The sequence below is a fragment of the Pteronotus mesoamericanus genome, unplaced genomic scaffold, assembly GCF_021234165.1.
Source record: "Pteronotus mesoamericanus isolate MK-2021 breed Mesoamerican mustached bat unplaced genomic scaffold, CSHL_Meso_final contig_130, whole genome shotgun sequence".
Lineage (NCBI taxonomy): Eukaryota > Metazoa > Chordata > Mammalia > Chiroptera > Mormoopidae > Pteronotus > Pteronotus mesoamericanus.
In genome coordinates, this window is record NW_026555060.1 from 20,577,212 (window position 1) to 20,593,618 (window position 16,407).

At 35.6% G+C, this 16,407-nt stretch overlaps 1 protein-coding gene across 2 annotated transcripts in view; it reads right to left on the reverse strand.

Annotated features, from left to right (window-relative positions):
* SLC39A12 (solute carrier family 39 member 12) overlaps window positions 1–16,407 on the reverse strand; it is a 65,567-nt gene that overhangs the window by 36,434 nt on the left and 12,726 nt on the right. For both annotated transcript variants that reach the window (XM_054590495.1, XM_054590485.1), the window contains exons 3-5: window positions 14,666–14,873; window positions 7,769–7,941; window positions 4,396–4,567 (exon numbers count right to left, since the gene is read on the reverse strand). In XM_054590495.1, the coding sequence (XP_054446470.1) occupies window positions 4,396–4,567; window positions 7,769–7,941; window positions 14,666–14,873 (553 nt within the window). The remainder of the gene's footprint in view (window positions 1–4,395; window positions 4,568–7,768; window positions 7,942–14,665; window positions 14,874–16,407) is intronic.

The window sequence follows — 16,407 nt, forward strand, 5'->3', positions numbered from 1 at the left end:
CAGCTCCAAGCCAGACCGAGCAGCCCAGTGTTCTAGCCCTTAGAAAATAAGGCCTCATAACTTCTGGCTCTAAAAATCAGTGGGGGCTGGGGCAGTGGAAGAAACTGATGGTCTCTTAGGAGAGACCATTTAAAGGGCTCCCACGGTCCTAGTACATAGGCAAATGCACCCACTTTGGGAACTACCAACAGAACAACACCTAGATGGGCACGAGTCACATATAGGAAGTGGGTGAAATGCCTAGAAACAAGGCAAGGGCCGAGCAAGTGGCATTGTTCCCTCTCTGACCCCTCTTCCACATACAGCACCACAAAGCAGAGAAGCAGGTTGCCCTGCCCCGGAAAATACCTAACATTCCACCCCTTACAATGTAATAAGTGCATCAAGACAGGGAGTCAAAGCAGCTCTACCTAACACACAGAAACAAATACAGGGAGGCTTCCAAATTGAGAAGACAAAGAAATATGGCCCAAATGAAAGGACAGATCAAAACTCCAGAAAAAGAACTGAGTGAAATGGAGATAGCTAACCTATCAGATGCAGAGTTCAAAACACTGATGATAAAGATGCTCAGAGAACTCACCGAGTATGGCAAATATTTAAGGGAAGAAACGAAGGCTACATTAAGTGAAATAAAGAAAAATCCACAGGGAACCAACAGTGAAGGAAAGGAAGCTAGGGTTCCAATCAATGATTTGCAACATAAGGAAGAAATAAACAGTCAACCAGTACAGAATGAAGAAACAAGAATTTTAAAAAATTAGGAGATTATAAGACTCTGGGACATCTCCAAAAGTGCCAACATCTGAATCATAGGGATGCCAGAAGAAGAAAAGGAGAGCAAGAAATTGAAAACTTATTTGAAAAAGTGATGAAAGAAAACTTCCCAATTTGGCAAAGGAAATACGCATACAAGTTTAGGAAGCACAGAGAGTCCCAAGAAAGTTGGAGCCAAAGAGGACCAAAACAAGAGAAAAGCAGAGAGTTACTTACAAAGGAGTTCCCATAAGACTATCAGCTGATTTCTCAAAAGAAACTTTGCAGGCAAGAAGGGACTAGCAAGAAGTATTCAAAGTCAATGTCGCAATGAATATATGTGTGAGATATAAAGTAAGATGAAGAGGGGCATGATTAATTTCATTAAGCGAACAAGTTCAGATAAGACGTACTATTAAAGAGGACACACTCTGAATTTTAAAGAAAGAAGGAGTTCACCATGCAGATAAGGACAAAAGATGTAAGTAGCAAACAAACCATTTACCTGCTAAAAGAAATAGAAGTGTGAAGAACTGAGTGTTTCTAGAGTACTTTAAGCATTAAATACATATTGCCACTAATAATTTTATGCTGAGTCTAGGGGTTTCAAATATATCTCAGCCAGCTCTCCTCCAGGTTTTAGTTCAGTGTGAAAAATACGATTAATACAAAAGCAATTACAATGAAAAGCAAGGACCTACAACCTAGATTATTCTAGTCAGTAAAGCTATCATTTAGAATTGAAGGACAAATAAAGTGCTTCCCAGAGAAGGTAAAGCTAAAGGAGTTCATCATCACAAGTTTTTATTACATGAAATGTTAAAGGGACTTGTTTAAGAAAAAGAAGAAGATCAAAACTATGAACAGTAAAGTGACAAGAAACTCACAACTATCAACAACTGAATCTAAAAAACAAAAATGAAAACAAACTAAGCAAACAACTAGAACAGGAATAGAAGCATAGTTATGGAGATCTAATGGAGGGTTATCAGTAGGGTAAGGGAAGGAGGAGAGTAGAGGAAAAGGTACAGGGGTTAAGAAGCATAATTGGTAGGTACAAAGTATACAGGGGGATGTTAAGAATAGTATAGGAGGGGGGAAAACTGAGACAACTGTAATAATCACGATTTAAAAATAAAAAATTTAAAAAAAAAGAATAGTATAGGAAATGAAGAAGCCAAATAACTTACATGCAGGACCCACGGACATGAACTAAGGGCGGGGGAATTGCTGGAGGGAACAGGGATACTGGGTAGAGGGCAGCGAAGGGAAAAATATTGGGACAACCATAATAACATAATTAATAAAATATACTAAAAAGAGAATAATTATTTTTATAAAATCCATGTTTTTTTTTAACCACAATTAAAGTTTAAAAAATAATGAAATGGTCTGCTATGGTCATACACCTGCCTGGAAGTTTTATCCTGTTCTAATTTAGTAAAAATGCCTATGTTATTTTTTTTTTAATCCATAGAGCTGTTTAACCAAGTTTCGTTTCCCATTCTTCCAAAAATAGATTCTCTGTGGGAATGTCATTCTTCTCATGTAATACATAAAGACATTTGAAATTTAACATGAGCACCTGGGTGCCTAATAAAGTTTAAAGTTGCCACATTTTTAGGGAAGCTACAAAAGATCATAAAATGTCAAGAGTGTACAAGAACAAATTAGAGTCTGACATTTCCAAGGCAAAAGGCAGTTTCAAGTTCTGCGATTCTTCTCTTCTCCCCTTCGAGCAGCTACAAGGGTGGGGTTAGAGGAGAATGAACATTTCCTAATTTGGAGTTTATAGACAGTTTTAGGTCCTCTGTGAGTCAGGTTTCCCCTGCTCCTGTATGGCAAGGACAGACTGAAAACTATAAAATCTCTGAGTTTTGTAGCTATCAAACTCTACTAACTAATTTATGGAATCTTGATTGGAATCAGGTGATTTGCAGACAGGTTCTATGTAAATCTTTCTCATAATAGCACTTAACATAATAATTAAAGTCTCAGCCACTCTTGAGCAGCTACTTTGCTTGGGTCCGAAACTTGATTTATACATGTCATAATGCTTTTTCCTGGAAACTGAATCGAGGGTTATGCTTAGAGATTGGGTTTCACCACACTGAACAATGTTTCCTTATAGCATCTCCCTGTGTCCTCCTCCCTTCATCTTATATTTCCATTACAAGGCCAATGCAAGCCTTTTCTTCTAGTACATAATGCAACATTTTAAGCTGAAGACAGTAATGTATTTCTGGGTCCTTTAGTGAGTGTGAATTGTTTGAATTTTTCTTGCGGAGACTATTCCACAGAAGGGTCTGGAAGGTCATTAGAAAGATAAACACTTTTTCACGGATCTTCAGTCCATAAACCCATTCCCCAGTGGCCTGTATGTACCAGACACTGTGCCACGTGGTAGGAATGCAAGCATGTTCGTGGAAGCTCCTAGATGCCATGGTCTGTCTGCCTCATCCATCTGTGAGTCATCACTGACCACCAGGTGCTGAATTATTTAGCTGCTCACTTTTAATAGAGCCTTCTTCTTTTCAGTAAATGTGGAATTATAGATATTTCAGCCTGGCATGTTTTTGTTCACCTAAAAATCTTCAAATTGAGTCTCTTGATGCTGCAGAATCCACTGTGAGTTAAAGAGAGTAACCAAACAATTCGACTATTATGGACACTGCAGACTATCTCAAAGAAAAGGAAAGGTACCTCTGAAAAACTAGTGTGTGTGTGTGTGTGTGTGTGTGTGTCCCTTAGATCAATGGTAATATTTTAAAGATTGCATGTGTTAACTGTCAAATTTTTCTATCCATCAGGAATGTTCTTATGGAATCTTTTTTTCTTTTAAAGACTTAACAGTGCTTTAAATTATGAAACCGTTTTGTACACATTATCCCATTTGAACCTTACGGGCACCTTCGTATACCTTACAGCAGAGCTCACCTACCGCACTGATCCAATGGGATACAGGTGAGTGCACTGCCAGGGGTGCCAGGCAGGTCTGGCAGGCCGGCTGGTACCTGCCTGTGCTGGTCACCACCATTCTAGAGTAGTCTCTTTGGTTTACCCCAACATGCTTTCTTTTTTTTTTTTTTTAACCTGCATCATGATGCGTGAAAGAATGGGAAGCCCTGTAAGGACATCGCTGCTTTTCCACTATGCAGAATAAGAAATGGGATCAGGGAAATAAAGAGATTACTGAAGATCACAGTTGGCTGGGGATGGAAGCCAGTATTCAACTTCTGATTCCAACATTGCATATGTTCTTTTTCTTATACCATGCCACTTCTCAACTGTGCACTTTTAAGTTGGTCTGCAACTGAGTCCCATAAGGGAGACAAAATCAATGTATATACTCACAGATTGTATACAAAATATAAATAGTAATTGAAAGCTAGCATAGTACAGTGGCTAAAAATAGTGACTCTGGGCCCAGCTTGCCTAGGTTTGCATCCCAATTCCATCACTTACCAGAGGTATATCCTTTTGGGCAAGTCACTTAACCTCTTATGTGCCTTAGTTTCCTCAATGAAATGAGTTGTTAAGTGTAAGTTGCTTAGAACAGTGTCCGGTTTATAGCAAGTACCCTGTTATTTTTACATACATTAGGTGCATCCACTTTTTGAGGGAAAAATCAGAACTTACTCTCCAGAGTGGTGGGCAGCAGGTTTGCTTGTTGGTCCTTGGGCAGCTGGCAAGAGCAGCTGAGCAATTGTTGGATGATCCCTGGACTCATGTGCTTAAAGTCCTCCTTAGAAATAGGTGAAAGGCTGTTCTGTAGAAATATCTCCACCAGTTGCCGAGCAGAGAAGCAAGTCTGTATGGGAAAATGCACATTGTTACTTACCTCAACACACAAGCTCACCACCAATTGCCATTCAAATATTAACATGGACACATGAGGCCTTATCATTTAGCATTTACATACCAGCTAGTTGACTCAGCACTTGCCAATTGACAACTCTTCTCTACAAAAGCAATTGAAATAATTGCTTTTGCCTATTGATATTTACCTAAGTCTTTGCAATTTTTTATATTATGTAGACATATTTGTAAGAGAAGGATTATAAATCAACAGTAAATGTAGCAGGTCTCTAAAAATTGCCAAGAAGCATTTGTCCATCTTAGAAGTGCTAAGGGCTGATTTTGTCTATCAAAAATTACATTAAAAAGTTCTAATGTGTGGATGAGAATGGTACATAGTCCCACTGACACAGATGTATGTCTTCTATTGAAGTAAGACCTCAGTATAATGTCTTTGTGATCTTTAGTTACAATCAATAAGCTATGTTTTTTAAACCAGTGATTTAAAAGGCTTGTCTTTTCGAGGCCTACCATCTTCTCTTTTCTGTTCTCCTCTGCATATATCTATTACCTTTCAGAGTCTGTCCTTCTTTCTTTTAGAAAACACATGGACATGTAAACCCAACCCTGTAGTGAACTTTCAGTCCACAAATGCAAGATTGAGTTGATTCTGCGAGTCCTAATAGAGGTATAGTGGCTTCAGCAAAGCCACAGATGGGAGCTCTTGGGTCAGACATCCATCTGGGTCAATTTTGTCCACAAGATAGGAGGTGGGGTCATGCCACTTAAGCATGGCTACTGGCCTCACTCCTGTGGGTGAGCAAGGCATTTCTCAGCAAGAAACTGGGCAAGAAGTCCAAAGGTATCTACTACAAAAAGCAGCAACAGAAAACTAAACTTGTGATTTTTTTTCCCTTATCAAAGTAAAAATCACCAAAGACTATTCTCTTTTGTGCCATGTGTTACTAATGGTATAAAATTATTTCATCATTAAAAATATTGACAACAATAAGAGAAAGTAGCAACAAACTTTTGATGGTGAACCCTCCCTAATAAACATTCTTCTTGGAAAATGTCTGACTGGTAAGTGAACAAGTGGAGAGATAAACATAAACATAACGCCATGTATTTTTCCCCAGTTCATCGTCAAGAAATTGAATAGTTCTAGTTTTAGAATACCTTCTTGTTGAGTAAGATTATTCTATTATGAGCTTCTGTGCCCTTGATCTTCATTTGTTCTATCTGTGATATTTAGGTTATTGTTTTATGTTTTTTCTGAAATCACTAATACAATGCATTATATTCTATAACATTTTAAACACAATCTGTTTTTAATAAAAAAGAATATTTATACTACCCAAACAATAACCTTTACAGTTTCTTTATTCCCTCACATAAAACTTCAATACACATGTATACTGTGTTGATATCATTAGACTTCTAGAGTAACTTTACAAACATATTCTGAAGCAGTGATTCCTGAACTTTAGTTTTGAGAATCTCTTAGACAGCTTAGTAAAAGACAGAGTACTGGGCTCTACTCTCAGAGTTTATAATTCAGCAGATCCTGGGGTGGGGCCTGAGAACTGGCATTTCTAACGAGTTGCTGCGTGATACTGACGTTGCTGGTGCAGGGACAACACTTTGAGAACCACTGGTCTAAATAATATAGGAAGAATCTTCAGATCTAGTCTGTTATCTTTGGGTCTCACCAACAGTCACAAGGAAAATGATACGTTGGTGCAGAGAAGAGTTGAAGAAGAGGTTGTTTTGTTTATTTTGCATAGTCAGCACAGAAAATAATTATTACTGTTTATAGAAGATGCATGGCTTAAGTAAGCAATCCCTAAATTTAAAAAAATAACCTTGGCCCTGAAGAAGCTTTTAAAGAGACTTCACAAACAAGGATTAATATAGGCAACTTTTGTCACCTTCAGTTGAACATAACAAGCACTGAAAGAATCAATTTAAATAGATACCTTTTAACAGAAAAGCAAAGCAGTAACAGAAATTCATTTTAAAAGTATATAACAATAAAAATATGTAACACTGTCCAATTGTATATCCGTAACTGATGGGAACAGCACCTAGCAGTGTTGGGAACATGTGAGGAATTTTGTTCATTTAAGATATAGATTGTGCTCAGTACTAATATTGCTCGTCTAAGATACAAATAACAGAAGTAGTTCTTATTAATTTAAATCAACATTTCTGAAACAAAAGCATGGTTGTTAAGGGCACTGAATATGCTAGCAGGCAATATACTCTCAGTTTTTGTGAACTTAAGCAATTATTTATTAGCTCTATGTCTCCATTTCATCACCTGTAAGAGGAAAAATATAAACTAAACTCATACAGTTGTAATGATTAATGAGGCAATGCAGGTGAAATAGCACAGAGCTGATACATAGTAAGTATTCAATATATGTAAGCTATCATCATAGAATATCAATTTCTTACAATTTTAAATGATTGGGGCAGGGAAGGATTCTATGGTCAAAATTTGAGAAATGTTAGATTCAATAAGAATAAAGAAGTTTATCTGCTAAAGGGCCTATCAAGACAGTGCAATGTGTATCCTCAGTGTCTCCCAAACTGATTTGACCATAGCACCCATTTTCAAGAAGCACCAAAGTATACTATTGAACATATTTTGGAATACATCTTTAATAAATATGGATATCTTTACAACCTTATGTCACCTTTTCTCAAAAACCATTTCAGTGCTACCTACTATACAGATATTTCTCTGTTGCTCACAGCCCAAAGTAATCCCTTTTCATAATCTAATCTAAGCTAAAGTATTCATTCATCATTGTGAGTGTTTAGGCAATGTCTATATCCTCCCACTACTCTGTGAGCTCCATAGGAGCTGTGGGTATTTCCGATCAACACCATAACCCTAATGCCCAAAATAGTGACTGGCACATAGTAAAGGCTTAATATATGTACAGTGAAGTAATTATTCATGCATTCAGTATAGACCCAAGGGAGGAAAGAGTAATATATAGCATTCTTCTAAATATCTTAGTCTCATGTTTATATTTATAGAGATCCAATTATAGAAGGAAAAAAATGACCACTGTGAACATAAAATATTTTTACATTTAAGGAAAACACACATCATTCTTTAAGTTTTCTACAACTCTTAGAGAACTTTCACAGCTAGACTTCAACATAGCAAATAGTGGTAGAAGAGGAATAATGACAATACCTGATCCCAGGAAACTGGACCATAATCTGACTCTTGGTCCCTGGATACAGATATGTTAGGGTAACTCCAATTACGAATTGTCATATTGTTTTGTTTCCTTTGAAGTTGATGGACTTTATCTTTTCTGATACAGGTACTCGTGGTCCAGAGAGTGTTAAGCAGTTGGTCTAGTTCTAGAAATTTCATACAAAGACTGGTGTCACATGAAATAAAAACAGGTCAATTTCAGAATATCACAATGTCACATTGCCACAGCATAGGTATTAAGTCAATTTGGTTATGATGAAAAAAGATTTTATTCTGAACAATAAGTAACATTTATACTTCCCATTGTTGTTGATTCCCTCAAGATCTTGGCTAAGCTTGGGGGATGAACCAGTTTTATGAAGATGTTCCCACCATATTTATATCCTAGAGAAGATAAAATAAGCAATTCAACTAATGGAGTTCCTTCCACTGGGCCATCTACCTAATTCTTTTTCTAGGTGGGGTTCTCTATAAAAAATAAACAAAAGATGAAACTGGCCTAGTCCTTAGAAAATTTACTCCCCTGTGACACTACACATCTTTAGTAGATTAACAATAACTTTAATGTAGTTAAGTCAGTCAAATTCTGTTTCTCTGAAGTGTTTATACAGAAAAGGGAAAGAACATGAAAAATGTTGAGATTATAGAGACAAATTAGACATTGTTTTCTAATGTTACTGTGGTATTTTAAAAATTAAATGAAATTATGATAATGAATCAACAAATAGCACATTTTAATAAGGAGATAAAAATTACAAAAAGTCTGAATGGAAATTTTGGAGTTGGAGAATACAATAACTGAAATTAAAAATTCACTGAAGTAGCTTACAGTATATTTGAGATGGTAGAAAAAAGAATCATGGTATATAAAAAAATTAATGGAAATAAATCAGTCTGAAGAACAGAGTGAAAATAAGATTTTTAAAAAAAAGAACAAGTCTTAGAGACCTATGGGACAACAGCAAACATTTTATATACATTATTTGTATATATAAAATATGTATATTTTATATGTATATATGTGTGTTTATATATGTATATAAACATTATTTTTATATGTTATTTATATAATATACATTATTATATATAGTAGCAAACATTATTTATATATATATATATAAAATGAACCCAAAGAGGCCCACACCACATATATATGAATATATATTCACAAGATAGGAAAAAGAAAGAGTAGAAAAATATTTGAGGAAAAAAATGACAAAACTTTCCAAATCTGATGTAAAACCTTCATTTACATGTTGAAAAGCTTCATCAGATATTGAGTAGGATATATGCAAAAAGATCCAGACATACTATAGTCAAGATTTTGAAAGTCGAAGACAAAGATGAATCTTGAAAGTGGCAACAAACAAACAAAAATGACCCATCACATACAAGGGAGTATCAATAAATTGATAGTTGACTTCTTACCCAAACAATAGAGTACAGAATGAAGTGGACTCATATTCCAATTGCTGGAAGGAAAAAACTGTCAATCAAGAATTTTATATCCAGCAAAACAATACTTCAAAACTAAAGGGGAAATAAAATCATTCCCAGGTAAACAATTCCTGAGAGAATTCACTGATAGCAGGACTACCTTACAGTATACACTAAATGAATTAATACACACTTCTGGGTAAAAAGAAATGATCCAAAATGGCAAATTGAATTCATAGGAAGAAATGAAGAGCAATGGAAATGTAAATATATAAATGATATGAATGATAATTTTTTTTCTCATTTGTTCTCTAAACTCAGAAAACACTACAGGCTTTTCTTTTAAAGTCAGAAATATGATAATGATTCAGACCATGTCCAGTACTACTTTCCATTATACTGGAATTATTAATGAATGTAATTAGATTAGAAATCAAATAGAGACACAAAAATTGAATATAAAAATGTGCCCTGGCCAGATAGCTCAGTTGGTTAGAGCATTGTCCCAATACGTGTTTTGGGTTTCATCTCTGATCAAAGCACATACAAGAAGCAATGAATGGATAGATAGATAGATAGGTGGAACAAAAATCTATCTTGCTCTCTCTCTCTTGCCTCCCTCTCTCTCTAAAATCAATAAATAGAATTTAAAAAATGAAAATGAAAAGGAAAATTATATTTATTTGGAGATGATATGATTATATATCTGAAAACCTTACAAAATTGCAAAAATTAAATAAAAGATTTTATCATGGAGCCTGTTATAAAATTAATCCACAAAACTGATAACTTTTATATATACAAACAAAAACCATTTAGAAGATATAATGAAAGAAATGAGCCCATTTAAGGTAGCCAAAGAGAAAGTTAAATGCCTAGGTATAAATGTAGCAGGAAATCTCTAAAACTTATGTGAGGAAAATAATAAAACACTCCACAAAAGCACACATATAGACATTAACAAATGGAATGACATATGTTCTTGGATTAAAAGATGCAGCATCTTATAAATGTTATTTCTCCCTAAGTTATTTAATAATTTTTTTCTATCGCAGGTTTTTTACTTTCATAGCTTGAGAGTTTTATGATTTTTGGGGGGAAAAACACACAAGCCAGGCACACCCTGAAAGAATAATGAATATAGCTAGTTCTACCAGACATTAAAATAAATACAAGACCAATATAAGTAAATTAGGGTGGTATTGCCATGTGAACAAAGTGGAGCAATAGAACAAAATAGGAAAAAGAAATTAACCTGATAGCATTTATTATTACATTGTATAAAAATGGAATCTCAAATCAGTGGAGGAAATAATTTCACTGCATGTAAAATAAGATGTATAAGGAAAACTGGATAGTCACATAATAAATATAACCTGGATCTATTTCTTAAAACATGCACTGGAATTAATCCAAAATGGATTATAAATAAAACACACAGGTACTAAAAGAAAACGTGGGTGACTTCCTTTATTATCTGAGAATGTGGGAAACTTTCTTAACTATAACTCAAAATCTAAAAGCAAAAAGAGAAAAGTTTGACTGTTTATATGAAGATAAATATTTGAAGAAACAACTGATTCTAGGTTTTGGCAGGAAATGTACAAGATAAACTAGAATATCTTATACTGGAACACAAAGTAGATATAAAATGTTTTAAGGGTTTTATTGAAAGGATTTGGGAGCCAAATTGAATAAGATTCCACTGGGCAAAAAGGGAAACCCTCTGAGCACCAATTTGGGTAATAATTACAAGGATTAAGAGATATAAAATCATAATGATATAGAAAATTTCATTGTTCTCCTTTAAAGGATATAAGGAAACTGTGTTATTATTTTAAACAGTAGTAAACTAAAGAATTAATTTATCCTTACTTTAAGAACTTCAATAAAATGAAATTATGATGAATGAGACTTTTCCCATTATAGAATTATTATACTAATCAATGAAGAAATCAGAGAATTAGTCACCATTTCATAAACTCTAAATAACTAATCAATCTAGGCAATGATCATCAATACCTTATAACTTTTTTAAAAAAGGGAGACAACTGATGTTATATGCCTTCTGATGGATAGTACTGACTATAAGACAGTACCTCTAAATAAATATACAGCCTAAAATCAATCAAGACTCTACATATAACAACCAATATACAAGAAACACAGTGCACAGAAATACATATGAAATGACTAGAAGTGCAATCAGCAAAATTCAGACTGGATAAACAATCCCTTTTTTGTAACAAAATAAAATTGCAACAAAATAGAGAAGGTGGAAGTAGTGTTAGGAAAGGGAAGGCATGATACCTATAAAGAAACTGAAGAAACATACCCACAATTGAATTTATTGTACCTTATTTATATCATAATTCAACAAAAAAAATTTTTAATTAAACATAACAATGTCAACATTAATGGAAATCTTTATGATATTAAGGGATCATTAATGTGATATTGGTAATAAGGTGCTTTTTAAAAAGTCTTTTTGAGAGAGAGTCATATAGAAATATTTAAGGTTGATTATTTGATTCAAAATTATCAAGTAATGGAAAAGAACAAAGGCAAATAGAAGATTATCCAATTGGTGGCAGTTGTTGAGGCTAGATACTATGCACATGGGGGTTAATTATATTATTGTTTCTACTTTTGTTTATGTTTAAGAATCTCTAAAATAAAAAATTTAAGCACTTAAAACTAGTGTACTTCTTTTCTTCCCATCCCCAAAATAGAATCAGTTGCAATAGAGCTGTAGCTCAGAGGCAGCTGTTAGAGAAAATGCTTCATGGCTCCTGACTGAGCATCTCATTGCAGTGATGTGGGGGATCGTGACCGCTGGCATCAAAGCCCAGGTTAAGTGCTCGGCAAGGCCATGCTTGACTGCTTGCATCTGCAAGGCAGAGCAAGCTGGCAGAAGAAAGTTTTATCATTTAGGTAGCCAGGGAAATGAGCAATTTTCGCCTGCAGGTGCAAAACGTCCTTGAGCTTCATCTAACCAACCCCCATAAAATAAACACGGAGACCGTGTTCAGGGTCATTGTCTCTCCATCAGAGGGCCCTGATCTGGCCCCTGCTTTTCTTTATACTGTCGTGTGTTGTGTCTTTGTGTTGTGTCGTCTGTTTCTCAATCTTACATCACCCCCACCCCCAACGGACCACCACTCCATGCTGGTCCTGGGACACTGAAATGGAATGAGACTCTGAAATGAAATTGAATTCTCAAATGCAAAAATGTGATTTGGGGGGCTGGTGAACACACAGTACGATATATAGATGATGTACATAGAATGGTAAACCTGAAACCATGTCACTCCAATAAATTGAATTGAAAAAAAAGAAAGGAAACCTATTTGAAAAATAACGACAGAAAACTTCCCTAACCTGGTGAAGGAAATAGACATATAAGTCCAGAAAGTGCAGAGAGTCTCAAACAAGATAAACCCAAAGAGGCCCACACCACAACACATCATAATTAAAATGCAAAAAGTTAAAGGCAAAGAGAGAATCTTAAAAGCAGCAATAAACAAGTAGTTAGTTACCTATGTGGGAACTCTCATAACAGTCAGCTGATTTCTCAATGGAAACTTTGCAGGCCAGAAGGGAGTGGCAAGAAGTATTCAAAGTGATGAAAAGCAAGGACCTACAACCAAGATTACTCCATCCAGCAAAGCTATCATTTAGAAGTGAAGGACACATAAAGAGCTTGCCAGACAAGAAAAAGCTAAAGGAGTTCATCACCACCAAACCAGTATTACATGAAACATTAAAGGGTCTTATTCAAGAAGAAGGAAAAAAGATAAAAAATATGAATAAAATGGCAATAAATACATATCTGTCAACAATTGAATCTAAAAAACAAACTAAATAAACAATCCGAATAGAAACAGACTTGTAGATCTTGAGAACATTGATGGTTGCCAGATGGGAGAGGGGTTAGGAGTATTGGGTGAAAAAGGTGAAGGAATTAGAAAAAAAATAGCTGATTTTTGCCCAAATGGGTGATACTGAACATCTCTTATGAGCACTTACTGGATTTTTTAACCAAGATTCATGATGATTAATATCTAAACAACTGGCCTGGACCTTACAGCACAGATTTCCTCTTACTGTATTCTGTCTTATGGTCTGATGCCTCTTCCAATTTCTTAGAGTGGTCAAGCCTTCCAAAGGCATAGATTTTTACATTACTTGCAAAGTGGAATCATTGCATGCCTTCTTCTGAAATGGAAACTATTTGCTAAAATTCCTCAACTGCTGGTTTCCATATCAAAATTACTCTCAGCATATCTTGTCTTTCCCTAGTTTCTTTCCTAGTTATAGCAGCTAGGTAATATGGTTTAGTTGTACTTCAACTTCCATCTTAACAAGTTATACAAATGACTTGTAGAAAAACACACCCACCACTGAATATTAATTCAGTGAAACAATATTAAAGGCAGGTACAGCCCTAAACTGGATTGGGCAGTTTCCAGGGATAATTAGGCCTGGAAAAGGAATGCATTAAATCCCATTAAACTTACTTTGCTAGGAATGCCCTCGAGTTAATGAGTACTGATGTTTGGGGTCGAGCATAGAATGTGATCAGTTTCCCAGGTTTCAGAGCTGAATGGGCACCATCCTGTCTACCATACCCTGACCTGAGGCAAATCTCTGTGTTCCTTCAATTGTTATCTATGATCTCTATCTGTTTTCTGTAAACATAGCCTTTTGACATAGATTGATAAGCTTTGCATCCAAGTTGTATACCTCTGCCCGTATCATTCTCAATAAAAGCCACTTTAAGGGAAGGGCTATGGGCATTCTCCACTAGAGGGAATAGCCACCCCCTTTTCCTGGCAGACCAAGAAGTGTCTGGAACGACTTATTTTATTTTTCCTCCATTTGTGGCAATCCAGGGGGACTGCACAGGATGTGGTACCTCCCATCACCATTTCATCTTGGGGCCCCCCAAAAGCTGGCAGTCATGAATGTAGCCAAAATAGGTATTTCATATTACTTTTATTTAAAATTAAATGACTTTTATGGTTACGAGCAAACTGCTACCAAGGCTCTTGGACCATTGGGCCTGCTATTTCATCAGTCTATACCATGTTTTGTAACCCTTTGGCTCAGTACTATGTACTAAATAGGAAAGTGTCCAGTTAGTACCTATGTCAGATCATTAAGAACTCTCCTTTTGGCTCTACACCCATAATTTCAGCATCACTGCAGAAATGGACCAAGTCCATATTTTTACTTCAGCACTGCGTAATTGTCATCATAATATGTTTGCTTAAAAAGGCCATCTGAGCTGTCTTACTACATGTTAAGATGAAATGGTTTATAACACACACCTGAACAAATTTAGTCATCAAAAAGCATCAGTCTTTCTTTTTGGCACAATTTATTTTATAGATGTGACTTAGAAGTTAAATTCATGAAAAACATCCTTACCTGACAGGTGAAGAGTATTTGTACTATTCAAGGAACTGAAAATATATTCTGTAAAGTAGTCTGGGGACGGTAAGTTTCTTTGCCCCAGACAAACACCTTGAAGAGACAAAGCAATGATTGTTGCCGCCAACCGAGGAAGTGTATTTTCATCAGCACCATCACTGCTTAGTATTCCAGACTTTTTCTGCAGCATTTTGGTTCCCATACACTAAGATCAGATACAGAGTAAGAACAAAATTTTAGCTTCTGAGTTTATTTTGATTAAAACATCTCCAGGATTTCCCCAAAGACAAGGAATAGTTCTTCATCAAAGAGGATTAAATTGTTTATGGTAATATGGCTACCATTGTTCCCTAGTCTGAGATACCTCTATTTGGAAAACACTTGTCTTTTATCTGCCACATCCCTTAAAGATGTGTTTTCTCCAAGGAGTTCTCTTGTTTTAACTGTTTACATCCTTTCATTTGGTGGATTATTTCTCTCCAACTTCAGGGATAGCCTGCAGTAATGACTTTCAAATCTGCATTCTCAACCTTGACTTCACACTGGCTCTGCTGCCTTGTATCATCACAGAGCACATCCCCTCTTTCACACGTGCCTTTAGTCTTAAGCACAATGTATGCTGATCACAGATCAAAGGTAGCATGATGTCTGTGTTCTTTGAACTACCATAGGATATATGACATAAGACCTTTTTCATACATACAATTTTCCTCATTTAAATTATGAGCATCTGAAAGGTTTGGATTTTTTCTTATATCCCAATAGTATCCCTGTTCATTTATTTAAATATTTATTGAATGCCTACTATGTGCCAGACACTGTGCTAGGTCCATTACACATATGCTGTATTCTCATTCTCCTATAACTCTGTGCAGTGGGTACTCTTTTCACAGATCACCTGGCCAATAAAGGGCAGAGTCCCAACATGCACTCCAATCTGACTCCACAGTCTATATTGGTCAATACTCTTCCTTTTGTGTATAGAAATAGGTTGAAACACAGGATGGTGATGGGATTTTTATATCATCAAAGCAGCTTCCATAGCATAGGGCTTGGGATAGACAGATAAGGAAAAGCTTTAATACTATCTTTGCTATTTCTAATGGGGTGACTGCATGCGAAATGATTATCTTTGTTAACTTTCCTATTCATTATCTGTTAAAAGGCACAATGCCACCCAACACCAAGGTTGTAAAGATTAGATGGGATAGGGCATGTAAAACACTTAATATCGCACTTGGCACACAGGGCAGAGTTAGCTAATCTGAGCTACTATTAGTGTTGTTACCAGTGTCTAGTACAAATCTGAGAGTGGGCTGGCAAGATCCAGATTGAGAATGGCCTTATATTTAGTGCTATGAAAAAAATTCCCTGGAGACTCCAGGGGAACCACTAAATTAAATAAACAAGAGAAATATACAATAACATATTTTATAGAAACATCACTATGATGGCAAAGTAATGAATAGATGGACAAGGTAGAATATAAGGGCAGGAAGCCTAGTTTAGTTATTGATTAATCCAAGATATTTCTTGACCTAAAATGGTAGTGCTAGAGATGAAAATAAGTAGAAGCTTTTGAAGAATATTAAGAAGGTAGACTAAAGGGTTTGGAGAAAAATGTAAAGGACTGCAGTCAAAAAGGACTTATGTTTCTGGGTTTGACAACTATATAATGGTAATGCTATCCACCACCTCCAAATTTTTCCTAAATACCCAATATAAATCTGCTATTTTTC